The sequence below is a fragment of the Montipora capricornis genome, chromosome 6 (genome assembly GCF_036669925.1).
Source record: "Montipora capricornis isolate CH-2021 chromosome 6, ASM3666992v2, whole genome shotgun sequence".
Classification (NCBI taxonomy): domain Eukaryota; kingdom Metazoa; phylum Cnidaria; class Anthozoa; order Scleractinia; family Acroporidae; genus Montipora; species Montipora capricornis.
This window is the reverse complement of record NC_090888.1, coordinates 19535501-19561257: the sequence shown is the minus strand read 5'-3', so window position 1 is coordinate 19561257 and position 25757 is coordinate 19535501. Positions and strand designations below refer to the sequence as shown.

The window sequence follows — 25757 nt, the reverse complement described above, 5'->3', positions numbered from 1 at the left end:
TCCTGGGAACGAGGTTGCATTCTTCGGGGGCACCCAAAGAATCTGTTCCTCACATTATCTGTTCCCCAGAGGAATCTTGCTGGCTGGCAAAAATACAGGTGTTTCGATGAGCTGGCTGGGAAATTTTGTTATTGGTAGAGGTTTTGCCTGGGAATTACTGACTTTTTCTAGCATTTCAACCCGAGCTGGCGGTAGAAATTCTGAAGACTGAGGACGACTAAAAATAGAAATAAAAATAAAAAAAGAACCTCTTCCCTCTCCCAGAGAGTAGTCACAAACATACGACGGCTGGTTAGAGTGATTGCGCTTGCGGAAAAAACCTGTTTTGTCCCGGTTTTGTCGCTTTTGCGGTCGTTTTGGATCGAAGGATTTTAAAGCGCGCGGAATTCTTGGCTGGGAAACCAACCAATTTTATCTAGCTGGCGGGGAAATTTCTTGTGTGTCTTGCTGGGAAAAAGGAACAGATAATGTTTTCCCAGCAACACTGAAAAACACCTGAAAATGCCTTTATAACATATATTTTCATTAACTGGGGTATAATAATACATTTTACAACAAATTGGTCGTTGGGTGCCCCTGATTCTTTTCGTATGCTTTGGAGTTTCAACTTTTAGTTTGCTGTGCGTGCGAAATATGTTTGGGTAGTTTATATGTATGTTTCAGTGTGATTCATTCGTACTCAAGTCAGTTATTTAGATATTTCACTTTGCAGAGGTTTAATTAAGTCTAAATCCACGCCAAGTCAATTTTTGTGAAGTTAACAACCTCCCAGCTCCGAAATACAAGTGGTCTTTAAATAATTTCGGGTTTCCGATTCGTGTTAGTCCGCTTTGATAATATGTGTCTATTCTTTTCCACTCTGTTTTAACAGCTTTTTACTGTGCAAAATTTGTTACAATCTTCATCCACCATCGCAGCTATTACACCGCCACCGGTGCCTCAGTTGTTTGAGCACTGGACTGCCATTTATAACCCAGTGGAACGTATAAGAACCCACACTCTATTTAGAGAGAATAAGGCCATGCATGTAGTTCCCGGTGTTGTGGTCTGTCCTCTCAGTGGTGCGTCATGGTTGAGAGGGTAAATTCCCGGAGACATTAGCTACACCAAGCTACTCTAAACCTCAGGGTAAATAAAGATATGATATATAACCATTAAAGCTTGTTGAAAACTCGGAAGACTGGAGCCTTTTTATCCTCTTGCGATAGTAATATTACGATTTCCCATAACAGAATCAAAAAGGAAATTTTCTTCTTTTCACGTTAACAGAATATAGGGAGGCATTTCAGTTGTTTGACAAAGATGGAGGGGGAACTGTTTCGACAAAAGAACTCAAACAAGTGTTTGAAGCGTTAGGACAACACCCAACCGACCAGGATGTACTTGCAATGATATCTGAGGTCGACAAAGATGGTCAGTATGAACAATGAACGGAACGTTTAAGAAAACGTGTTCACACGGGCTGGGTGTGTCTAAGGACGTCCAGAAGTAAACTCGACCACGCCTTGTGAAATAGCCATCTGTCTGGTTGCCTTTGTTTTTAACTTTGCAAAGAGTTTTATCTTAGCCTACTGATAGCTTTCCAGCAATAAGAATGGTATTTAACAGGCTTGGAGATATTCGGTTTAAAGGCAAATGTAGGCCTAGGGTGTTTTAAGATGACTTTTCTATTGCTATGGTTACCTTTTGCGTCACAATTACGAGCGCATCTTTAAAGGAATAATTCATCTTGGTGTTACACACGGTACCATAGAGTTGCCGTTGTGCGAGACAGAGTTGTAGAGCCAATCCTTCTAAGAAGACAGTGTCTTGGAATTATTGAGACTAATGTGAGCCACTCGAAAACTGATTGTATATGACCACACACTATCGCTAAAAGATAATTGGTTAATATTCTAGTGTGCAATTTAAGTCTCCGGGACAAAATGGAAGACCCTTCAAAACCACCCTGTCGCACGTGTGACATTTGCCAGTTTTTTTCCCTCAGCGATGAAGTAATCAGCATACCAAGATTATGATAATAAAGATAATTATGATTGTGATGAATGTTGACGATCATGACGAGGACGATGACAATAACGATGGTAACGAAGGCGATGGCGACGCAACGACGACGATGACGTTGACGATAACGACAACGAAGACCAGGATGATGACGTTGACGGCGACTACTACAACAACCATGGCAACGGTCGGCGATGCCGCGATGGTGATGACGTTTACGATGACAATGATGTCTTTGGAGATAGATGATGATGATGATGCCGCCATATCCATATCGCAGCGCGTAACATCTATTCAAATCCTTTTTCCCCAGAACTCATGGTTTCTTTTTCCTTTTTTTTTGACTTTGGGATTTGTTGTCCTGTCTTCGATAGGGAGCGGTGAAATAGACTTCGACGAGTTCCTTCAATTAATGGCTGCCAAGCAGGTCAACATGACGATGGAAGATGAGTTAAGAAACGCCTTCAATGTGTTCGATATGGATGGCAGTGGATACATATCAGCTGCAGAGCTAAAGCTGGTGAGCTTATTTGCACATAATGCTCTATCAGAAATCATTAGTGACAAAGTAATCGTGCCCAGTAACCTTTTAGTTGAGTAGGAAAAACATCAGACTTTGATGAACATGAAGTCGCAGGGTTCTATCTACCACGAATACATCAATGGGGATATCTTCCGATGAAGAATAGACTGTTTGAGGGAGAACCTGGCAACTGAGCAAAATTTTGAAAAAGGTTGCAGAAAATAAATCCGAGAATTTAGCATCCATTACACACTAATTGAGCTAATTTGTGATTTGTTTCAATACAGCGATTTTCCAATTAATTAAACTAAGGTAAACACAATTTAGACACCACTTTTGAATTGAGCCAATCAGAGGATATATAACCAGCCTTATTTAAGCGCGGGAAAAGAGGAAGTAACAAGTCAAAATGAAAAGGTCGTTTAACTTGTGCAAATATAAATTGCATGTTTCATTTTAAGGATTCAGCTGAGTGCTCGTTTGCCGCACAAGCAGTACGTTAAGCTGCTCGCTTCAGCTCGTAATCAAAACGAGCGATAACAAATAAAAATGAGACCTAATGTCGCGAAAACAGGAAAGAAATTCTATTAGATGTGTTGAGCAACATCTCGAGGGAAAAGTCTTTTTCTTCCAAAGGCGGCGGTTTTATAAATGACTAGGAGCCCATAATTATCTCAACTTTTCACTTGATAAATTTTTATCATACTACGCTTAGGTAAGAGAATTTATTGGGGGTTTCGAAATTTGGAAAAAAAATTACTAAGTCACCGAATTTTAGAGGGTCTTTCAGCAATGCTGTACCGTTGCCATGGCAACAGCGCGGGAATATCCAATCCCTTGTTACAGAGCTGTGCTTTCTTCAGGTGCTTTCGAATCTTGGCGAGTCATTGACAGACGAAGAAATTGACGATATGATAGCAGAGGCTGATCTCGATTCGGACGGGCAAGTCAGCTTTGACGGTGAGTGAAGAGGATCTATTCTTTTAAAACTATAATATTTATCTCCTCCGTGGACAATAATATTGGTAAAGGATATGAAGGAATGAGATTCTCCGGAAGACGTACGTGGACTGAGCTTTTTCGTAAGGCCGGAGCGCGTGTACCTATTCTGAGCAAACGGTATCATCTTTGTTCGCTTTATTCTGCTTTCGTGATATTGTTCGCGTTTATATCTTAAGAGCTGTATAACGATGAGAATTCCTGTGAGAATCATTTTCATTGCGGCCAGCTCAACAGGGAACGTACGGCAACCGGAGGCCGGAGATTTTTTTTCTGGTCTTGACGCTATAGTTCTACATTTTCAGTACTCTGATAGCGACGATTTGTTTGAAAATTTGAGAGAGACTACTACTCAGAATGCATTTCTTGGTTATCGTCATTCGTGCGCGATTCAGTTCCCTCGTACAAATTTCTGCCCATCTCCAATCTGCTGCAAAGGATGGCCGCCAAAAGTTTCAGTACTTTGCACTCTAGCCGAAATTTCGTGAATTGTAGGAACCGTGAAATTTTTCTTGCCCCCAGTTTTCCATAATCCTTACCTTTTGGCAAAAAAATAATAATTGAAAAAGAAAATTAATAAATAAAATTTTTGAAAAGGCTTTTTCCTTTTTCAATAAATATTTGCAGATTGATAAGAACCCATATTTGTCGAAATCGTACATCCACAATCACGTCACAGGGCAAATCTTATTGGTTTTGTCAGTGCCCGTATAAAGAAATTTGTCGTACGCCAGATTCCGTACAATTTCAGTTTTTGTTTTCATCATTTCAGAGTTCATCAAGATGATTGGAAACAAGTGAGACAGATGGCTCTCTTTTCTTCTCTTGCATTATTTCTTTTGTATCCTCTTCAACTGAACTGAAGTTAAAATATTAAAATTTAATCAAAAAAGCGGGTTTCGTGTTTTGATATCGTTACTTTTCTAACCTCTGTAGTAACTGGGAGAAAACCATTTACCCTTTAATCTCCGAGATACACCCCTCCCCATCCCCCAGGCCTGCTGGGACAGAGGGCTCGTGATACAAAAACGCGAACCTTGAGCACTCTTTTTCTCCTATTTCCCTGGGTCCTCCCCCGAATCCCCTCTTCATTCGATGAGGGAGAAAAACGACGACTCCTACTTTCACAGAATGTAATTACGAAAGAACCGCGCCATACGAGGTGAAATACGCAAATCAAAATAATGCAAATTCATATTTGCAGGTGATGTTCTCATTGTCGGTTCTTCTATCATATTAAAGCTGCTGTGTGTGAACTATTGGGATTTACTAGGGGCAACAGAAAACTGACGCTAATTTCGGGGGGTCGTTACTATCGGAACTTAATGGTATGGGCTCTTTACATTATTCGTGAGCACTCAGAAGATGAATTTTGGAAAAAATCAGCAACAAAAATGTGCATAGAAAATTTATCTGATATGTTGTGTGCATTTGCTTTCCATAACGTCAATGCTTAAAAGCGACCAAATCCTCTAAAGTCGCATCGCACGGAGTAGTACTTGTTCCTAGTTGGCCGTATGGCTTTTTCCGGCCCTGGGGCCCGAAGAGCCATCTGTGAAATTGCCAACCGCTTGTTTTGGAAAGCAGATCTTTTAACATGTTTTCAAGGTAACAAAAAGAAAAATAACTGTGAAGTTTGACGAATTAAATGCTCTCCGTTCTTGAGTTACAAAGGGAATTGTGACACCCGAAAATTTCGGGACTTTAGAGAAACGGCCCCCTGCTGGCGCAAATGCGTACGGCCCTCATACGGGGATTTTCCCAATAGCTTTGCATGTTTAATGAAAGCGCACGCGGGGCCGTACGGGCCATATGATAATTCTCAATCCTCTTTTTTTTTTTCATTACTACCATTTGCGTTCATCCTTGAAGCGTGACAAATTTTGCGCGTAGTTTTACTTTTCAAACGTCAACGGTTTGTCCGGTCGTGTGTCACTTTTGACCAATGAAACGTTGGCGGTTATGTTGGTAAATTGACCACGTTTTTGACGGTATACCAGCATGTTTTGTTCACGTGCTCTTCGAGTTTTCAGGTTTTCGTGAGAGAGGAGATATTTATGAATCTGCCTGGGAATCTAGTAGAGTTATAAATCTGGTATACTTTACCAAGAAGAGATACGTGATTCAGCAACTACGAGAAAAAAATACATGAATCCGCAAAGTGAAACTAGAAAGATCGAGGAGGAAATACTTCTGCGTCTTGGGCATTCTGCACACCCACGCTCTTCCGTGTTTCAAGGAACATTTAAAATCTTGATTTCAAGCGATTCCTGGTCGGTAATTTATCTCACTACAAACTTGTTGACTTTGAATTTGTTTGTCTGCCTTGCAAAACCAGCAGAGAAGTTATTAGGGCGGTCATGCAAACCCGAACGCTCTCACGAAAAACTTTGAGAGCACGTGAACTAAACATGCTGGTATGCTGTCAAAACTGTTGTCAATTTCAAAACATAACTGCCAACGTTTCATTGGTCAAAAGTGATACAAAACCGGACAAACCGTTGACTTTTGAAAAGTAAAACCGCGCAAAATTCGTCATGCTTCAAGGATGGACGCAAATGGTAGTAAGTATGAGTGTAAGGTAATAATCTTTCGTTTTAACAGACAAGCGATCGTAATTTGTACAGGAAATGAATAGTCAATATTTGGGTGAGTTTAAAAGGTAAAACTTTTGATTAAATTTACATAATAGGGCGTGATAGAGAGCGAGTCCGAAATAACGTCGTTTTTGCCTGCCAAAATCGCCATCCCAAGAAAGTGATTCGGTTGACGAGGACGTTCCAGTAAGAACTAAATATAAAAATAATTGGGCTGTGAACATTTTCGCCGAATGGCTGAGGTTAAGAGAGGTTCACTTCAACTACACAAGGTGTCAAGCCTTGAGTGCAGACAATGCTGAAAAGGATGCTCTTTCGCTGCATTATTGGGTGTCCAAATAGGCTATTTCCGAGTTCATGTCTGCCTCCTCTTCAAAGCGAGTCTAAGTGCGAAGTTTTTCTTATGAAAATTAGTTTTTCATTCATATGTAAAGTAGAACTAATTAGCATCACAAAAACTTCGCACTTAGACTCGCTTTGAAGAGGAGGCCCCGGCTGTTCAAAAGTTGGAAAGCGCTATCCACCGGATAAATCTCTATCCAGCGGATAAACACTAGCAAAACCAATGCAGTTATCCAGTAGATAGTGCTTTATCCGGCGGATAGCCGTCGGCTATCGATATCGTTTGAAAAACTGGGGCCTGGACGCTAATGATAAAAGGTAATGCGAAAGTTTTATGTCGAATATTCGAATTTAGTTTCATTGGGTATCAAGATACATGCACCTGACCAAAATAGGGCAAACCGATTGGCTAAAAACCTTATGAATTATTAATGAGCTTGAGAACTTTGCATCATGCATGCGAGACTTCCTGGTTTGTGGTAAAACCGGTGGGTTATTTAACAGAATTTTTTGCTATAATGTCTTGCACAGTAAACCGATGGCCTCTAATATTAAACAGCATCAGTTTGCTTATGGTATTGTTAATCAAAACTTTAAATAATCTATCACAGAGACAAACTTTGAACGAGATATCATATCAAGAAGTAGCAGCAAATAAAGTACAAGGTAAATCGTAAAAGATTTGACGCGATGAAACAAAGCACGTTGTAATGTAGAGGCCATGGAAACCCTCTCAAGTGATGTATTAGAAAGCAATGCTGTAAAGTTTATTATAAGACTGTGGATTCTACTTACGCCAACTAATTTTAGAAATTCCTTCCAAGTCAGTAGCCCAGAGAACCACGTTGGTGGAATATTTTAATTCCGAGTTTCCAAAAAAAAAAAAACTGGTTTGGAAAGACCGCCTTTTTCCTAAGGGTATTAAATAGTCCTTCATATGAACCTTAAAGTGCACACTAAAATACAGCATTGGCAAATGTTATCACCTCGTATCTACACAGGTTGAAAAGGTTACTGTGCTACAATTACTCCAAATGAAGACATCACGTACATAGCCAACTTTAAAAGTTGTCGCTCTACCTAAGCTTTTCGAATAAATCTAACTAAACGTTTTAAAAACTAAAATTAAAAGTACTAAAGGCTTAGAAATAAAATTTGTTCCTTATTCGGACTAAAAATAAGTTGTTTACACCTTTTCAGGATTGCTGAAAACACCTTGGTTTGGGACAATGACAGCTGACTTAAGTATACTTGTAGTAAATCTACCGGTCTTTGGCCCGACTTTCTGCAAATGAAGCACTGTATATCTGAGCTCAAAGAGATGGATTTTCAACATTTGGCACTTTTTTTAAAATTCCACGGTAATGAAAGCATTGGCTATTTTTTCAAGTTCTAAGCTTAGTGACCAAGCCTCAGTAGTTCAAAAGGTGTATAATGCTCTCCAGCGGATAAACACTGGCAAAACCAATAGACCTTATTCACGATGACCTCCGTGTTGGATTTGCTATTATCATGCAAATTACCTACACACTTCTGAGGGGGCAAACAACACAAGTTCGAGAGGTTTTAACGAATATCTTAGCCACACAGATGACTTTTTCTACGTTCATTGAATGTTTTTCACCTAAGTAGTGAAATAGAATGATTACACAAGTTACTTCGATGTTTTTTTTAGTGAAAAATGAGGAGATAACGAAGTAGAAAGTCGAAATGTGAAAGGCAATCAAAGATATAAAATTATTATAAATGGGACTTAATTCTAAATTCTAAAATGTACTTTTAGAAATGTTATTTCAATATTTTGACGAGCCGATTTTTGCGCAATTTGCCTTTTTTCCAATGTTTGCCCCCCAGCAAAACACATGGCTATTTTGCATGACAATTTGAAAACCAACATGGCGGCTATCGTGAATAAGGCCTATTGAGTTATCCAGTGAATATTGCTATCCACCCTTCGAACAACTGGGGCCAGGCCTATAAATCGAATGAAGACTGAAGAAAACCTTGTGGTAATAAATACAGCCCTACATCATGCTGTTATGATGCAAGCCCGTTTGCATTGGAATGAGAAGTGGCAGTGCAGTTTTCATGGAAAAATGTCACTTCCAGCCTTACTTGTGTCCAAAGGCTAGGTTACTGGGCACAAAAACGGAAAATTGGCTCCTTGGTAATTGGTTAGCTTCACGTTGTGCAACCTTAGCCATGCCTGTCTTCAAACCAAGATGAATCGTAAAATCGTGAAAAGGTCGACGCGAATAAAATGTGCATCAACTGAGAAAAACATTGCATAAACCCTCTGTGCACTCATGTCTCAAAGCATCTTGGATTATTTCAACAACGAGGATGGATAATTCACTTTGATGTCATCATCTTCACAAACTCTGCAATGATGAACAAGGAAAAACAGAGCAAAGAAGGAAATACATTTCGTACTACAGACATTTTTGCAAACAAAGTCAAAATTAATTGATATCACCTCTCAGGTTGAAAACTCTTCATTTGCATACTTATTTTTCACTTGAAATTTACCTTCATAATTGACTTGCCCATCACCATCAATGTCAGCTTCCCTTATCATTTCATCAACTTCCTCATCTGTAAGTTTCTCTCCCAAGTTGGTCATGACATGACGCAACTCGGCAGCACTGATAAAGCCATTGCCATCTTTGTCAAAAACTCGGAAAGCCTCCCTAATTTCCTCCTCTGAGTCAGTGTCTTTCATTTTCCGTGCCATCATTGTAAGGAACTCTGGGAAGTCAATTGTGCCGTTTCCTATTGAGTTGAAAAGACAATATAAAAAAAAAAATAGGGCAAACTACACTTGCACAAGAAAGTAAAGCTGTTAAGAGTCAGGGTTCACATTACTTTAAAATTTTAAAATTTCACAAGAACTTGTAATTCACCAGTGATGATGATGATGATGATGATAATAAAAATAGTAACGACCGGTCGCCTTATTTGCAAGCGTGGGCGACCAAATTTCAGAACAAGTAGCCCGAACGGGCGCCTAACTTATCACAAGGTGATTCATCATCACTTTTAATTAATTAATTCCAGGCTCTTGAAAAATGACTCTGGCTACTAACTTTTAAAGTTGGAAGCCCGGAGGGCTCCGAAAAAATGCACTTAGGCAGCAGCCTTGTATATCAACAGTTGCTACCAACAAAGGTGTACCTGGCAAAGAAAGTCAAAACACTGAACACCCATGACTACAACTGTCGAATGTGTGGAAAAGAACCAGAGAGTGTCGCACATGTCCTCACTGGATATGGTGCGATAGTGCAATCAAAGAATGTGGACAGACATAATAATGTTTTCAGAATCTTGTTCTTCGAGATTCTTGCCAATTAACTACTAGTTAGAGTACCGAGGGATTAGACTACGCATGGTACAAGCCAATCAAGCCAAAACCAGTCTATGAGAATGATCAAGTGAGAGCCCTGTGGGATGTCCCTCTTTTTGCTGAAAAGACAGAAGTACGAGGAAACCATATTGATGTGCGAATCATTGACAAGAAAGAAGAGAAAGTTATTCTCATAGAGATGAGCTGCCCGTGGATTGATAATTGCGTAGTTAAAGCAGAAGAGAAAACAAGGAAGTAGAGACCATTGCGATTGGAGTTAAAGAAACAGTACCCAGGCTATAAAATCACCCAGCATATAACATTATCATGGATGTATTGGGCAGGTACTCAGAAGCAGTAAAAAGTAAGTAATAGTGCTAAAAAAGATACAGAAACCCATGCTAACAAATACCCTAAACATTGCAAGAAGTATGAAGATACTAGATCATGAACAATGAACAATGAACATGGAAAAGAACTGATATACAATTACACTTAATATATTTTTGAAACAGTTTTCAATATATTCCTACTTTGTTTACAGTTATACAGTTCATTTTTATACTGTACTTAGTCACTTAGGGGCACTCTTGACATTTTATATAGAATCTACCAAAAATTTTTAAAAAACTAATACTAGATTTTAGACATTACTCATCAGGGATAGAAATCAGAATTAATAATGTAAGGAAAAAAGCAAGTATTATCTAGTTTTAATAAACTACATCTGTAGGATTTTAGGATTGATAATTTGATTATTCTAACCCTTTGACGTCCAAACCAACGTAAACCGGCCAGAATTAGTATTTTACTGTCTAACGCCAGACGATTTTACTCGCCAATGGGGAACCCCTGGGAGTCAATGGGTTAATCTAGATACATTGTAGATTTCATTAAGATCTGAGTAGGTTTTCGAGAGCTACTTAGGTTTTTTTTAAAAGAGACTTCCAGGGATCGGTCACATGATCTCATGCCCACTCACTGTAGTTAACTAATAGGCATTCATACATATCTACTGCCATAATAATAACTCTTTACTTTCTGTGAAGAGAACAACCCCCAAAGAGACATGGTACCTATTAGACCTCTGCAGCCCTGGACCTAATAATAATAATAATAATAATAATAATAATAATAATAATAATACTAATTGATAAATTTAGAAATTTAAATCGATTTTATTTGAAAAATGCCTCGATACAATCATATAAATGCACACTATAAATACGGAACAGAATTGGTTGACCTAAATGAAAAACTTTTTCATAAGAATATAAGAAAACATATTTAAGGAGGCTTGAAAGGGTTTCAACACTCCTGAAGACACTTTCTTTACAGCGAATGATGCTTCTGTGTGAATGAGACCAAAATTGTGTGTAACAGCCAGAAGTCAGGCTACTTAGCCAAGGGCTGGAGCCTCACTCAAGCAAGCAAGCATTACGTAATAGCAATGTTATGGTACCATATGAAACACCCAGCAAAAGCACCCTATACTTTGGATTTAATTGCTCATATTTCAAAAATTAACTCAGTGACCGGCAAGTCTAATTCACAGGTTGCAGATCATTGTTTCACCCATACAGAAAGTATCCTAAACATTCTTAAAAGCTAACCTTAGGCCTAATTAGGCCTAAACAAAAGTTTTTAGGCCTAAGGTTAGCTTTTATGAATGTTTAGGATACTTTCTGTATTGACGAAACAATGACCAGCAACCCGCGACCTGCAAATTAGACCCGCCACTCAGTGACCACCCTTTCTTACCGCTAAAAAGTGATTAGGAGGCTATGATGAAAAGGCAAAGTTTAAAAAAGTTCTGTCTAGCGGATTTAGAGCCACCTTAAAAAAATGCACAAAATTAAGGTGGTTCTGAATCCACTAGACAGAATTAAACTATGCTGAAACTTTCATCTTGCCCTTCTGATTACTTTTCAGAAATAAAATGGGGGTCAACAAGTTCGTTTTTGAGATACACATGTAAGCAACTAAAGACAAAATAAAAGTCGTTTTTACAGGGCTTGCCCGTTGCCACAGTGACATACATTACGTCACAATAATGACTGTATCTTGTAATTCCTGTTTCATTTGAAATCACAATATTGCTAATAAATGATACAATGTTGTGGTGCCAATCCTTCTAATAAGAGTGTCACTTGGAAGCGTTGAAGCTGGTTTGAGCCACCTTAAAATACAAATCCCAATCCTAACTTCTCACTCGTTCCTTCTCGATTTCAAAATCATTATCTCTAATAATAATAATTATAATAATAATAATATCTTACCCGTGCTTTGGTTTGTCTCCTGCTCTAGAACCTTGAATATTTAGCATATTTTAGCATAAATTAGTTTAGTTTCTTATATATATATACATATACATATTTTAACCTTACTTTTTAATTGTACACTACCTTATAACTCTAGTTTCACTTGGCGGAGCACAGGCCACGCCTTAGCGCCCTGTGTTCCTTTTAACTGTCTAGCATACAGATAGTTTTTACTGCTGAATAACACTAACAATCATAATAATCATAATAATAATAATAATAATAATAATAATATATATTATATAATAATGATGATGATGATGATGCTTTCCAACAATTATCTGTAAAATTTGTTTTTCTTGCTGTAGTTGTGGTGGTTGGCTTCTTGTATTAGTGGTGTAAGCTACATGTAACAAAAACAAAAAAATCAGTGGAGCTTGCAAATTTTTACCATCAGCGTCAACTTCATTGATCATGTCCTGTAGTTCGGCTTCAGTTGGATTCTGCCCAAGAGATCTCATTACTGTCCCCAGTTCCTTTGTTGTGATGGTACCATCTCCATCCTTGTCAAAAAGCGAGAAGGCTTCCTTGAATTCTACGAATGGGAAAACAAGAAATGACTTCACTTGGCGGGCAATGCCATGCCAAGATGCAAATGAAAAAAAAAAAAAAAAACCAAACATCACTTTCATGTATGGTTACTGTACCTGCAATTTGTTCCTCGGTAAGTTGATCAGCCTGATAAAGAAAATAAAAATATGGTTCTTAATCATAGCTGCTCATTAAATATTTTGTGTGTATCTTGAGCGACCAGTGTGTCGTATCTGAAAAGTTTTTTTTCAGAAAAGTTCATATAATTAATATGATCACACCTCTCTGTGTGCAAAATAGAAAGAAAAAAAAAAAGGAAATTAAGTACAAAAAAAGCCAAGCCAAGCCAAGCCAAGCTTGGTAGGCTTTCACTTTCAAAATTGTTGGGTGGAACCCCCCAGTCTTTGCTGACATATATTCAGCCCCCCCCCCCTCCAGGTCTCAACTAACACTGGTTGTATAATTGAACCTGGCAACGTAAGGGGATTTGATCTTCACAAGAGAAAAAACAACTACAAGAAATGAGAAGAAAAAAGGAGAAAAAAATTATTACAATGCCTGCCACATGCAAAATATGGTGTTGCATTACACTATTAAAGATTAATATTCAAAGCTGAAATTTAATCATCAAAACACATAAGAAAGAAAACCCCTTAGGGGAGATGAAAATGGAAATACCCAGAAAAGAAATTTAATGTTGTTAGAAATGAGTTATCTGCATTACTTACGGTAATATTAAAACAAATACAATAAAATTTAACATTTCTGCAATCTTTTTTATGCTTGAAACACTCTCTGCCCATTAATTTTAAGTACAAGTTTACATAGCATAATGTTTTTTTGTTAAAATAATAATTATTGATTCTTGTACACATCTACAGTGTAACGACCAACACTTCATATTTAAAATTTAATATTTCCTTGACCACAACTTTGAAAAACTGTCCAGGTTCCACAAATTTACACAAATAGAGCCAATGTGTGTACGTACTCGCATCATATTACAAAGAAATTGAAACAAGAGAGACATAATATTGAAAAGCACTCAAGCTGAATGAAGCTTTTGTGGTGATGTTTATCACTTAGTGTTATCTAAAATTAATAGCTAACTACAATACTGTGACATTGCTCAAACTAAGCAAATTAATAATAATAATACAAATAGTAGCTGTAGCAGTAGTAATAACAATAATAATAACTAAAAAAATGAAAACGTAAGTTGTCATGTTTTAGTCCCCAACAAAGCTTTGTAAATTAGTCCTGAAAAGCCCAGAGGGAAGAGACTAATAAATATATTCACTTCACTACATTGGGTTTTCATATGTTTTTGTCCTCAAAAGTGCTTACTTAAAATAAATGAATTACATTTTCATGTGAAAATTATGGCATAATTTCTGCCCACAGCTGATTGGAGATAAATTCAAACATGAAGTCATGAATCACATGAAATAAAATCTCTGATATTTTTTTTATTTAAAAACAGACACCATTTTAAAATGTAAAAAATAACTGTTAAAAAAGACAAAAACGATAAAATGAGCCTAACCTTAATAAACGAAACACTATCAAATTCAAAGAGGCAATTTAAAATAGAAATCTTTAAAGTGGTGTTAACATTGAGACAGGAGAAACCAAGGATGAAAAATATGAAGGAAATTCATTAATGAATTACAACACTGAGGTCCATGTCAATTATTCAAAAATAATTATTTCTATAACCTAAGTCACCTAGCAAAAGAAAATTAGGGAAAGAATACTGAGGCTTTGGATTTGTTGAATTGGAGTTCGTTCATGATGAATTGGGATGTATGGTATTGATAAAAAGAGCGCAATTAATGAAGGTTTGTATTCCACCTAAAGATGAACAATTATGATTAATCAATCTAAAGTTTGATTGGTCGAATGAACCTGTGGTCAATTAATCAAATTTCTCTGTTGGCTCTTCACTTTTTGTTATGTTCCATCGCTTGCCAGGCTTCATAATTAAAACAGAGATTCATCCCGAAACTACAAATATTTCGTAATTAATTTTCAAATCAAATACTTGAACAAGAAAAATTGCCAACACGAAATTTCCAACGGGTCAGCAAATCTCTCAGCAAGTTGGGAAACATTGCAATTTGATTTTGATGTTCTTTGATAAATTCTCAATATCGCTTTACATGAGCTGCCCTCTCGCAATGGCAGAAACATTCTTTGAAAGATATGCGCTTTCTCCAGTCCAGACAACAATAAAAGCTGTACGCGTTTGCAAGAACAAAAATTAGAACGAACTAATCGTAAAGTAAGCTTAAGTTCTTATAGCAAAACTCGACAAAGAAAATAAGTGCGAACTTAAATCTGTCCAGCGGATGTTAAACATTCATGAATATTCACTAATAAATAATGCATCACTCCAACTGTGAATTAAGCCCTTACAGTTTTATACAAAGATAAGCCATGAGATTTACATTCGCGCGCCGAAACTACCTGATCGACAGGGACAGAATTCCTATTTTCCTTCCGCTTTTCAAACCAAAGATATCGAGTTATGACTTTTTGGCTTAAGTAAAAACAGATGATCAAGATCTGACCGGCTACTGTGCCAAATGTAAGGCAGCAATTAACAATAAAAACTTGAACTCGATGAGTGTACAAATGCTATAGAGGTGGGCGTTTTTTTTCCTTTTCCCGAAGAGGAATAAAATTAGCCGATCCGATTCGATTTGAGCGTATGCGAGAGGATAGACCCTTTAAATTAGAATGAAAAGATTCGTGATGAAGGGACAAGAAAAACTAAACCATAGAAGCTTACCATAATCGAAGTAAAATATTGGAGTTGTCAAATGCCTTGAACAAGCTGATCGTCTGAAATTTCGAAAATGCTGCAAGCTGTAATTTCAATGGCAGCGATGATCTGATTGGCTGATAGGTACAATGCTCTCCCATATTAGGAGCCCATTCAGGAAAAATGCGTCGAACACTCCCGGCTGCAGCAACATATTATTACATTATATAAAATAAGAGCGCATGTAAAATTTATCAGAGCGTCAGATGTGTACGGCACAAGAGTTGTGGTTGATAGAGCAGATAAGTACAGATAAAACACTCGGATGAAAGGCAAAGCTCAGGTCATGCAACAACTTCCAGGATAGCGGGAATAAATAAGTTAGAGATTACTTGCCATTATTTTGTCACTTTAGTGGTTGTCAAAATACAAACCCTTGTATCTTTCCAGAGGCCTTGATTGTGTCACCCCTTGGATCGCTTTTTTAAAAATCCCAGAGGGTAGCTCTCGGGCGCATAGGGTCCAGGCCGCTGTACGAAAGTTCGGCTCGGCTAAACCGAAAATGATGCTCTCCATTTGGGGCGCTTTCCATTCGACCAGAAGTTCTTGTTGAAAATTTCCATAATTTCAGGTGCCGAATGGAAGAGCATTTTACGTTTTGTCGCTGGAGGCAATCACATCAACAAGCATTGCCCCAAAATGAAGACAATTTAGTCCGAGTAAGAATGAACGAATCCCGGAATCGCGAGGTAAACCCCAATTTCCGAATTTTTTGCCAGGAATACTTCCGTTCCATTCGATTCCTTGACCGGTTTTTTCGAGATTTTTGGTCGAATGGAAACCGCCTTTGTTTTTACGCTTGTAACAAAACCGCGTCAATCTCTCAGATTGACGCACAGGTGGCTTTGGTTGGGTTTGTGATACCAATCTCGTTCCCAGAGCCCACGTATCTTTTGGTCAGCTTCAAGACACGGAAGCTCTGGAAAAATCAATTTTCAGAACTGTGTTGATTGGCTAATTGCTTTATCAAACTGCTTATGCTTAAACTATCGGGTGTAAAATAGCTTGAAATTAACGAATGTGGCGCAAAAATCTTTCGCTAAACTTGTACACACGAAGATTTGCCGCTGCTGTTGTGAACCCTTGAGTTCTAATGATCGCCCCATTACACATTTTAGTGAAACCGGAACTCCTGAAAAATTGGAGTTCCGAAATTGATTATTCCAGAGCTCCATGTCTTGGCGCTGACCAAAAGACACGTGAGCTCTGGGGACGAGATCGGTGTTACCGACGAGAACCGTTCTACTGAAATAAAATTGAAAGCCCAATTTTCAGTCAATGAAAGGAGTTAACCCTTTGGCACTATCCATCTTACAAACAACTTAAGACAAGGCAAACAATCAACACGTGTCAGTGCAAAATAAAATGTTTGCCCAGGCATAGAAGGGTATTCCAAAGCTAATGAACGGAAAAACATGTACACCATTTTCTCATTTAATTGTCTAACGTTTAATGGAACATATAATACATTACATTGTTCATGGAACTGCTCTACACACAAATGGAAAATATACACTTCACCAGAGCTGTCGTCTGAAAATAGATTCAGAATTTTTCACTTTGTAAATATCAAGCTTGTTATTCCATATTAGGAAACTCAATTGATGGCATATTTTCAATGCCGCATGAGAGGCATCCAGTCTAGGATTGTTGACTTCACTTGCTGGTCATCATCTTCACGAATTCTGTAGATATGTTAAAGGAAAATGTTCATAAGCCACAAGGTGTACGCAAAATAAAAGAATTTTTCCAGACTTTTTCCAAAAAGAAGATGCCAATATCACATGTATTTTGCTCTCTCCCCGCAGGCTTTGTCCGATTAACAAAAAGCAGAGGCACCCGATGATAATCTTCAGTGAAAACAGTGTTCCGGATAGTCAAACTGCTCTCGCCAAGAATTTTGGTTTCCTAGCCAAACAGCTATACATTTCTTTACTAAAACATCACCTAAAAGATTCGCAACCTGGGAAAAGTAGTCCCTTACGTTTTGGGAAGGGGTATTTTTTGCAATTTTTGGCACTTAAAGGCCACCTACATGTATCAGTTTCGAATAAGCAAATGGTTCCCTCCGGGGCTTATTTTAAGAATTTTACGGTATTCTTCTAGGTGATAAAAACATAGTACAATGTATCTTTAAACAGTCTTTATACATTCTGAAGGAGTCTAGAAATGTCTCTCAAAAGCGTTTGGCTTAATTTGCTTGTTCGTTGGATGCCCTTGAAAAAGCTAAAGTTATCAATCAATCAATCAATCAACTTTTGTTGTACAGAGGCAAATCATGGAAACAATTTAAATCTGGTCGGAGACACTGGCACAAACCAATTTTGATAAATTCAGACAGAATCAAAAAGGTATCATCTCGAAGCTCTCGGGAATAAGTTTAAGGATTTGTTGGAGTTTATTCCCCATGTTTGTTGCCCTTGAGATGATGCCTTTAGGACTGATATGCGATATATCGATAGTGGGCTATTATTTATTTAAGGGGTACTGTCATGTCAAATTTACTGTTTTTAGGTCAAAACTGGGTAAAAAAATCTAAAATTGGTAATCTAGCTCACATGTATAAAATTCCTGACAACTCAATGAGATGATAAATAATATAATATGACACAGAGTTACATGTATTCATACAAATGTACATAACTTTTGGCAACTTTCAGAGGACAATATCTTCAATTTAGAAAAAAATGGCCAATTTTTTCAAGTTTTAGTCCATTTCCATCTCCTCAATCATTGGTTGCAAACAACAAATAGTTTCAGTGCACTTCAATGGCCATTGGCAATGAAAGGCAGCATTATTTTTTTAGTCTTCATTGATGCAAGGTCACCTTTTTAGTGCTTTAAATTGCAACTAAAATAGCACGAAACTGCCCCTTTACAGTTACGCTCCATTGAATTCACATGAAGTTAAGAAGCAGCCCTCAAGTACTCTAGCATATATTTAGTATTTAAATTTTGAAAGCTCTTTTGAAATTTGGCTGGAGTACTGAAATTTTCTGAAAATCTCACAGCAGCATTGCTTTTATAATATCTGATAAATATTGCAAGGGATGCCTAAAATAGTTTCTTGTTTGAAAATATCACACAACTGTGTTCAAGCAGTGAACATGATTAAGTACAGAGGCCCCTTAATAAATAATTCACTGTATAATGTTGTACACAGTAATGCTCCCTTCTCAGAGAACAGTCATTCCCACAAGTATACAACCGTGCTGACATACCTTCATAATTAACTTGGCCATCACCATCGATATCTGCTTCTCTGATCATCTCGTCAACTTCTTCATCAGTAAGTTTCTCACCCAAATTTGTCATTACATGTCGTAACTCAGCCGCACTGATGAACCCATTACCGTCCTTGTCAAAAACTCGAAAAGCTTCCTTAATTTCCTCCTCCGAATCAGTTTCCTTCATTTTTCGAGCCATCATAGTTAGAAACTCTGGGAAGTCAATTGTGCCATTACCTGTTGACAAGAGGAAGAGTAAATTAATCAGATGGCAGTATATCTGAAGTTGTAATCACTACATGTAGGTTGTAGACCGCAACATTACTTGTAAAAGGTACAATGTAACCAACTACGTAATATCTGGAGGAAAAGCCCTTATGATCACACTTCAAATTAACTTAACTGGCTGCACATGACATGCAACAAGTTCCCCCTCTTGCTCACACTATTTTTATTTCATTTGGTTTCCAAGCCCTTACCATCTGCGTCAACTTCATTAATCATATCCTGAAGTTCCGCTTCAGTTGGATTTTGTCCAAGAGATCTCATTACTGTCCCTAACTCCTTCGTAGTGATGGTACCATCTCCATCCTTGTCAAAAAGTGAGAAGGCTTCCTTGAATTCTGCAAGTGAGAATGAACTATAGTTACACAGGAATAGAATTGATTACTGCTTATTCCTGGAATTATGTGACAGTTGCTGAATTCCTAGCTGCAGCCTTTCTATATTGGGAAAACAAAAATGAAGCTTAACCCATTCACACTGTAAAGCAACCCCAATAGGCGAGTAAAAACGTCTGGAATTCTTGCTCTCAGGTGGAGAAGGGTTAATGGGACAGTTTTCCATTGACTCCCAGGGGTTCCCCATTGACGAGTAAAATTGTCTGGTGTTAGACAGAGTAAAATACTAAGTCAGGCTGGTTTGGACGTCAGAGGGTTAAGATCAATCATTGGCTTGCATCTAATAAATCATAAGCTCTCTGTGTTGCATTCTTGTACAATGTATGTTATCACAATGTATCTTTTAACACTTTGACATCCAAACCGGCCTAACCCAACCAGACTTAGTATTTTACTCTGTCTGTCTGGAACCCCTGGGAGTCAATGGGTTAATATAACGATCATACAAACTACCAAATTATGACCCAAGCTCAATGCATAAAATAGGCAAAAACCTGAACAAAAATTTCAAACTGAGCAAAAGGAACTACATTGTACTGTCATTTCTATGCCAAATCCACTGTTCTCCCATTACATCTCACACGAGAATGTCTGGATATCTGCAACCAGTGCAGTAGATTTTTTTTTAGGCACACTTTTGGATGATACATGTATAAAGAATGCAAGCGATGAAAGTAAACTACATCATGAAACAAAAACCACCGGTCTAATGGCAAACCTTCATAATCCTTATTAAAATCCAAGGTACACTTAAATATCATAAATTAAAAGCAGTTGAGACACAGAGGGCTGTTTCTTGAAAGAGAGCATGGACATTCAAAAGCTTGTTAGTGTCACTGGTGGATTCCTTTACTCACTGCTGTATTCATAACCAACTTAACAGGGAACCTAATCCTGATTTACTGACTAACTCCTATTGGCTCCGGTGTCTACTCTTTGTAAAGAAACGATGCCCTACATGTAGTTAGACTTACCAGCAATTTGTTCCTCTGTCAACTGATCTGCCTACAAGTGTAAGGACAAAAATAAGCAAAGTAGTTATTCTTTAAAGCAATCTTGCATCTTACATGTACGTGCCACCAGGCCTTTTCTTGGCATTATTTGGTTACACAAGCATTTTTTTTAACATTTTCTGTAAAAAGAATTATTGCTAACATTATTTAGCAGTTTTGCATAACGTGGATCCACATTTCAGCAATCCAAAGATTTTAAATGCTACATGTACATTTTAAAATTAAAAAACATTGTGAAGATTTCCTTGCTTAGATTTGCTTAAGTACAGTGTGTATGAACTGAGTGCATCTGAACAGACTTGAAAGAAGTCTGGACCTAGCTGTTCAGTGGTTAACTTTCAGAGGCTGTTCACACGCTTGCTCAAACAAGATGGTGTCAGCCAGTGCCACGCCATCTTCTCAAAACTTGCAGCTGATAGAAGGAAATTCTGACGGAGAACAAAGACCAGTCCTTTCAACATTTTCAAACATTAATTACCTATTTGTCATTGGAAAAGTTTTCGCTGTATCAGAAGTTTTATACGCAACCAGTTTAACAGGAGGATACCTAAACTTCGAGCCAGGATTCGAGCTAGGATCCGAGCCAGGATTCGAGCTAAGATGAGCTTTCTCCGCTATTTATTCTCGAATCTCTCGGTTAGGTTAGGTCTCGAATCGGTTAGGTTAGGTCTATTTAGGTTGGTTCTAGTCTAGTTAGGTCTAGTTAGGGTTAGGGTAGGTCTCGGTTAGGTCTCGGTTAAGTCTCGAATCCTGGCTCGGATCCTAGCTCGGATCCTGGCTCGAATCCTGGCTCGGATCCTGGCTCGGATCCTGGCTCGAATCCTGGCTCGGATCCTGGCTTTATTCTTAGTTTATCTCGTTTAACAGTTTGTTTAATTAAACAGTTGATGATAAGCACAAATTAATGACGCCCGAGTTTGTACATTTTGCTTGAAACAAATTCTTTTGAGAATTGAGCATAATTTGGGCGTAAAACGAGAATTGCTTGGAGAATAAAATGCTAGTTTTACTAGCATAATTAAGAAAAGCCTACCAGGCACGCTAAGAAAACGAAGGACAACTTCCTGAGGCATCCTCATAAGTTCAAATGATCTACTGTCACTTAAATATAAGGGCTGACTCAGTAATATTGTTTCCTAAGCAATGGATGATTTTACTTAGAATAGAATGTATGGTAGGTTTTTGGATACAAGGCACACTCCGTTATAAGATGCACCTTTAACTTTCAAACTTGATGGCATTTATGTCACAAACTGAAACTCCCATCAAAATACTTGATTATAAGAAGCATCTGATATAGAGGAATTCGGTTTTACTCATCACTAGTTATGCTCACTACTGTTTGCAGTGTACGTCAAGAAAAATTGCAGAAGGAAAGTCAACTAGAATTTAGAGAAAACCCTTTAAATCTTGCGGTTATTAGTACTTTCTTGCCGATGGTTTTGTTGTACAATAACCGAAAACCTATGGTACATGTTTGTTTATGGCTAAAATTTCTAAACCTTTTTATGGAATTTCTTTCAACACAGTTAAGAGAAATGGCAAAAGATGTGAATATCCTTACGCCCTTAAATGTTGCAAACTGTAACAAGTTAAGTATGATGCCCTACTACTTCATCTTCATAAAAGCATTGATAAAAAAAAAAAAATTCATTGCATCCGCACTCTGCCATGCACTAAATAAAGGATACTGGCGATTACTTAAAGCGTGAACAAGCACTTCTTTGCATTTTTAGCACAAGCACACATAACGTTGTCAAATCTATGTGACCATACCCTTTTAAAATAAGAGGTGCTTTGCAACCCATCCCTAGAGACACAGATAACAATGCATCAATGTACAATAAGTGCTGGTGGATGAACAAAAGGTGCTAATGGGAGATTTTGTTTTTGTCCACCAACATTGCAGCAATGACGTCACATGAAAACCACCTTTATTAGCATTCACAAGTGCAAACAGATTTTCATTTAATTTTAAAACATCAACCAAATAACTTTCCTGTATTTTAGAGCTTTGGATACAATCACATGTCATTATAACAATAACCTAATGGCATAATAGACAATTTTACTGTTACATGTAGCCAAGTGACCTGGCCTAAGAATGGAAGTGAGGCTGCTGGTAACCATGTCTTGATAAAAACTATTGAGTCTTTCTAATGCTAACGTAGACTAATTAGAATTACAACACAATTACTTTTACATAAAAGCAGCAAGGTCTGTATCAATACAACGTCACCGGCAGCCTTGCAGCTATTCATAAGCTAGGTCACTGAGCAAACAACTGTAAAATGGCCTATTAACTCTCAATAATAGAAATGTAAGTAATGTGAAAAGAATAGATCGTTTTCACGTGACGTCATCACCTTCCAAAATCTAAAACTCAAGATCCACCAAAGTTTTTATTGTCATCAGGCATAAGAGGCGGCATATCTATATCTGTTGACAATTTCACAGCTCAATAGCGTGCTTCGTTTGGAAACCAGAGCATTTTGAATTTCCGGATTATGTAGGTGCGTGACACAAAGCTACGATCAAGTTTGTTGAAAAATATATACTTATCTCATGATTTTGAGCCCTTTTAGAAGTTAGAGCATTAGGAAAAGTGCTTATGTAAATGCTTGTTTTTTCAGTAGTGATAATCAGTCGCCTAGATAGCCAAAGTAAGTTCCAGATGTTTACACTATTTTCCGGCCGCCATGTTGGTGTACCACTGAGGTACACCAATATGGCGTTTTCATACTGGGCTCTGTAAATTTCTGCGAAACATTTCGACAAATATCTGAAGTTTGGGGAAACGCAGAGGCCTAAAACTTGGACAAGTGTCTTATTTCTTTATCTTCTGTAAGATTTACAATTTCTTAGCGTTTTGCACTTGATAGTTTTTGATTTATTTTTTTTATTGCGTGACAGTGAAAACGATCTATTAACCCATTCGCACAGAAGACGCCCTAAATCAGGAGGTAAAGCCAGAGTAAAATCTTCAGTCTCACTCTTAGGTGAGAAAAGAATAATGGACACTAAGTTCCTGAGTGGACCTACAATACTACATTAATTTTAGTTGCACCACTTAATGAATGGTCTAGAATCATCGTCAACAAGTTGAAATTTCCAACATTGAAAGAGGGGGAAACTGGGGATGGGTGTTCCAACAAATCTGATGAGTATTGTAAATGTGGTTAACAAAGGACTATAGAGGTAAAAAGAGAAAAGATGCAAATGCATTTGCGTAATATTTTGTACCAATGCTTTAATAGAAGCCACTAGTATTGTCACTAAGCAACCATACCAAGCTGAATCGAAACTGCTAAAACATCAGTGACCCACTTTAACCACATCTAGGTCCCCATTAAAGGGAATTTGCAGTAAATAGCAACTAAGCTGAAAAGTTAGGTTGGTTGAATGTCCAAAAAGGGGTATCCCAAGCTTTTGTTCCATAGTTATAGGGAAGATATTTGTTTTCAAATATTGCTTTTGTTATTCAAATTTGCTAACCACAGGAGGCACAGAATCGGGAAAAAGGTTCCTGTAATATAGAGCATTTAAATTACTTCATGGCTAGTGCGACTTACATTAAGCCGGGTAATGGTAATGAATTTATATAGCGCATTTTCTAGGGTAAAACAATAGAACATCACCATGGAACAATAAAAAACATACAACGGAACTACGAGCAGATGTAGTCCCGGTCCTAAAACATTTCAACAATTCAGTATTGGCAGCACCGACTTTAAAGGAAACAGTTTTTGTTTCCAGAATAGCCTGCTGGCATGCGGGAGATGTTATTATTGCAACAAAACTCGTATCAGACGGCCTACATATACAACTTAAAAATTTATTGGAAGCGAGTGGGATTGAAAAAAAGCGGGCAGTATCTACCGTCTACAAGCTGGCTATTTCCAGAAGAGATAAACCCAACAAACGCCGGCAAAAATATAGATCACTGTGAAAATTCACAGCCAACTTTTACTCTGCAATCATCAAAGTTGATTGTGGTCACATGTTTGATGCTAATTATCTTGTAGCATTTAACCTTGGTAGTTCCGCTGTCACTGGATGTCAAAACTAAACTGATATTTAGGATACTGTTATTATAAATAGCGATCGAGTATTTAAACTGTGTTCTTGAACGTGATTTGCATGTCGAACACAAGCTGCTAAAACTTCACCGATCAAGGATTGAAAACAGAGCATATACAACAAGGACAGTAAATTCGAAAGTTCTATCCTACGAAATTATTTAAGAAACAGTCGAAACCATACTTAACGACTAGGGTAAGAATTACGATTTTGTAAAAGGTACTGAAGGCAATCTTACCATTTTTACGCTGTATGTGGACACTCCTAGCTTGGAATTGAACTTTCAAGGCAGAGGTATCCGACAAACGTTCGCGGGCTTTGAAAGGTCACCTGAAATAACACGCACTGTGATTGGTTCTTTCCAACAAAATTAACCTCCAAATTTGGAGTGCTCTGATTCAAAGTGCGGCATGCACGCACATTTTTCAGAAGATTAATACAACTACCTCTAATTTGGTTGTTATGAATGCTAAACTAAGGCATTTATAAACAAAATGACCAATAAGGATTTGAGCGGCTTACGATCGCATTTTTTGTCGGTAGGATTACGGAAAAGTCATATTATCTCCACTGAAAAAATGCATACAGGAGAATATTGCGCTCAATATGCAGAAAGCCGCATCTGACGTCATACTGCGTCAAATTCAGTGAAGCACGTCACTGCGTCAAGGCGCTATGCGTCGTCTGTTGCCGAAACTGCGGCATGATGCGTCGAGATGCGGCAAGTCTGTAATGGGTAGATAAGTGGACCGAAAACAGGATGTGGATTACAGAACTGCGTTACAAAGCTCGAAGGTTTTGCTGATTGCATTTCCCAGGGAGATCTGAGGAGCTTGGATTCACCCTACCTGGCAGTTACTATTATATCCCGCGATAGTGAAAATTATTGGATAGACATGCTTTTCTGGCTCCAGTCGTTCGAAGGATGGATAGCGCTATCCGCCGGATAAATCACTATCCATTGGATAACTCAATTGTTTTTTTCTTTTTTTTTTTTTTGCTAGAACTTCAGAAACATAACTTCAGCCTGAAGTATTTATAACAAATGTCCACAGACTTACTCGTTAAATCTATTATCGCGTCCGGGTAATACTCAAGTGCAATTCAAGAGAATTTCAATAATCAAATGGTGACGAGTGAAATTTAATAGGGATTAATTTCACGCGCGTTCTTGTCCCGAGCCTGTAGACAAGGGAAATAATTTGATTTTGGACAAAACCCAAGTGAATTTTTTTCTATTTTCACGAGTATACCATTTGATGGGTGACAA

At 37.8% G+C, this 25757-nt stretch overlaps 2 protein-coding genes across 2 annotated transcripts in view; one reads left to right on the top strand and one right to left on the bottom strand.

The window, feature by feature from the left end:
* LOC138053333 (uncharacterized) overlaps positions 1–4419 on the top strand; it is a 19564-nt gene extending 15145 nt beyond the window's left edge. Inside the window, exons 7-10 of the mRNA XM_068899980.1 lie at positions 1270–1413; positions 2379–2524; positions 3391–3487; positions 4299–4419. Of these exons, the coding sequence (XP_068756081.1) occupies positions 1270–1413; positions 2379–2524; positions 3391–3487; positions 4299–4327 (416 nt within the window). The 3' untranslated portion in view covers positions 4328–4419. The remainder of the gene's footprint in view (positions 1–1269; positions 1414–2378; positions 2525–3390; positions 3488–4298) is intronic.
* Positions 4420–7084: 2665 nt separating this feature from the next.
* LOC138053332 (calmodulin-B) lies at positions 7085–25049 on the bottom strand. The gene is made up of 11 exons (XM_068899979.1): positions 24934–25049; positions 24726–24817; positions 20369–20399; positions 19194–19337; positions 18709–18951; positions 17148–17172; positions 12942–12945; positions 12777–12807; positions 12521–12664; positions 8995–9237; positions 7085–8846 (listed from the first exon to the last, which is right to left on the bottom strand). Exons 2-11 carry the CDS (start codon positions 24726–24728, stop codon positions 8818–8820), a joined length of 897 nt encoding a protein of 298 aa, XP_068756080.1. The 5' UTR covers positions 24729–24817; positions 24934–25049; the 3' UTR covers positions 7085–8817.
* Between the last annotated feature and the right edge of the window lie 708 nt (positions 25050–25757).

Coding starts and splice junctions, on each gene's coding strand:
- LOC138053332 (XM_068899979.1), bottom strand. Junction 19,338..20,368: donor GACAGAGGAACAAATTGCTG/GTAAGTCTAACT, acceptor TCTCACTTGCAG/AATTCAAGGAAGCCTTCTCA. Junction 17,173..18,708: donor TGGCCAAGTTAATTATGAAG/GTATGTCAGCAC, acceptor ACATATCTACAG/AATTCGTGAAGATGATGACC.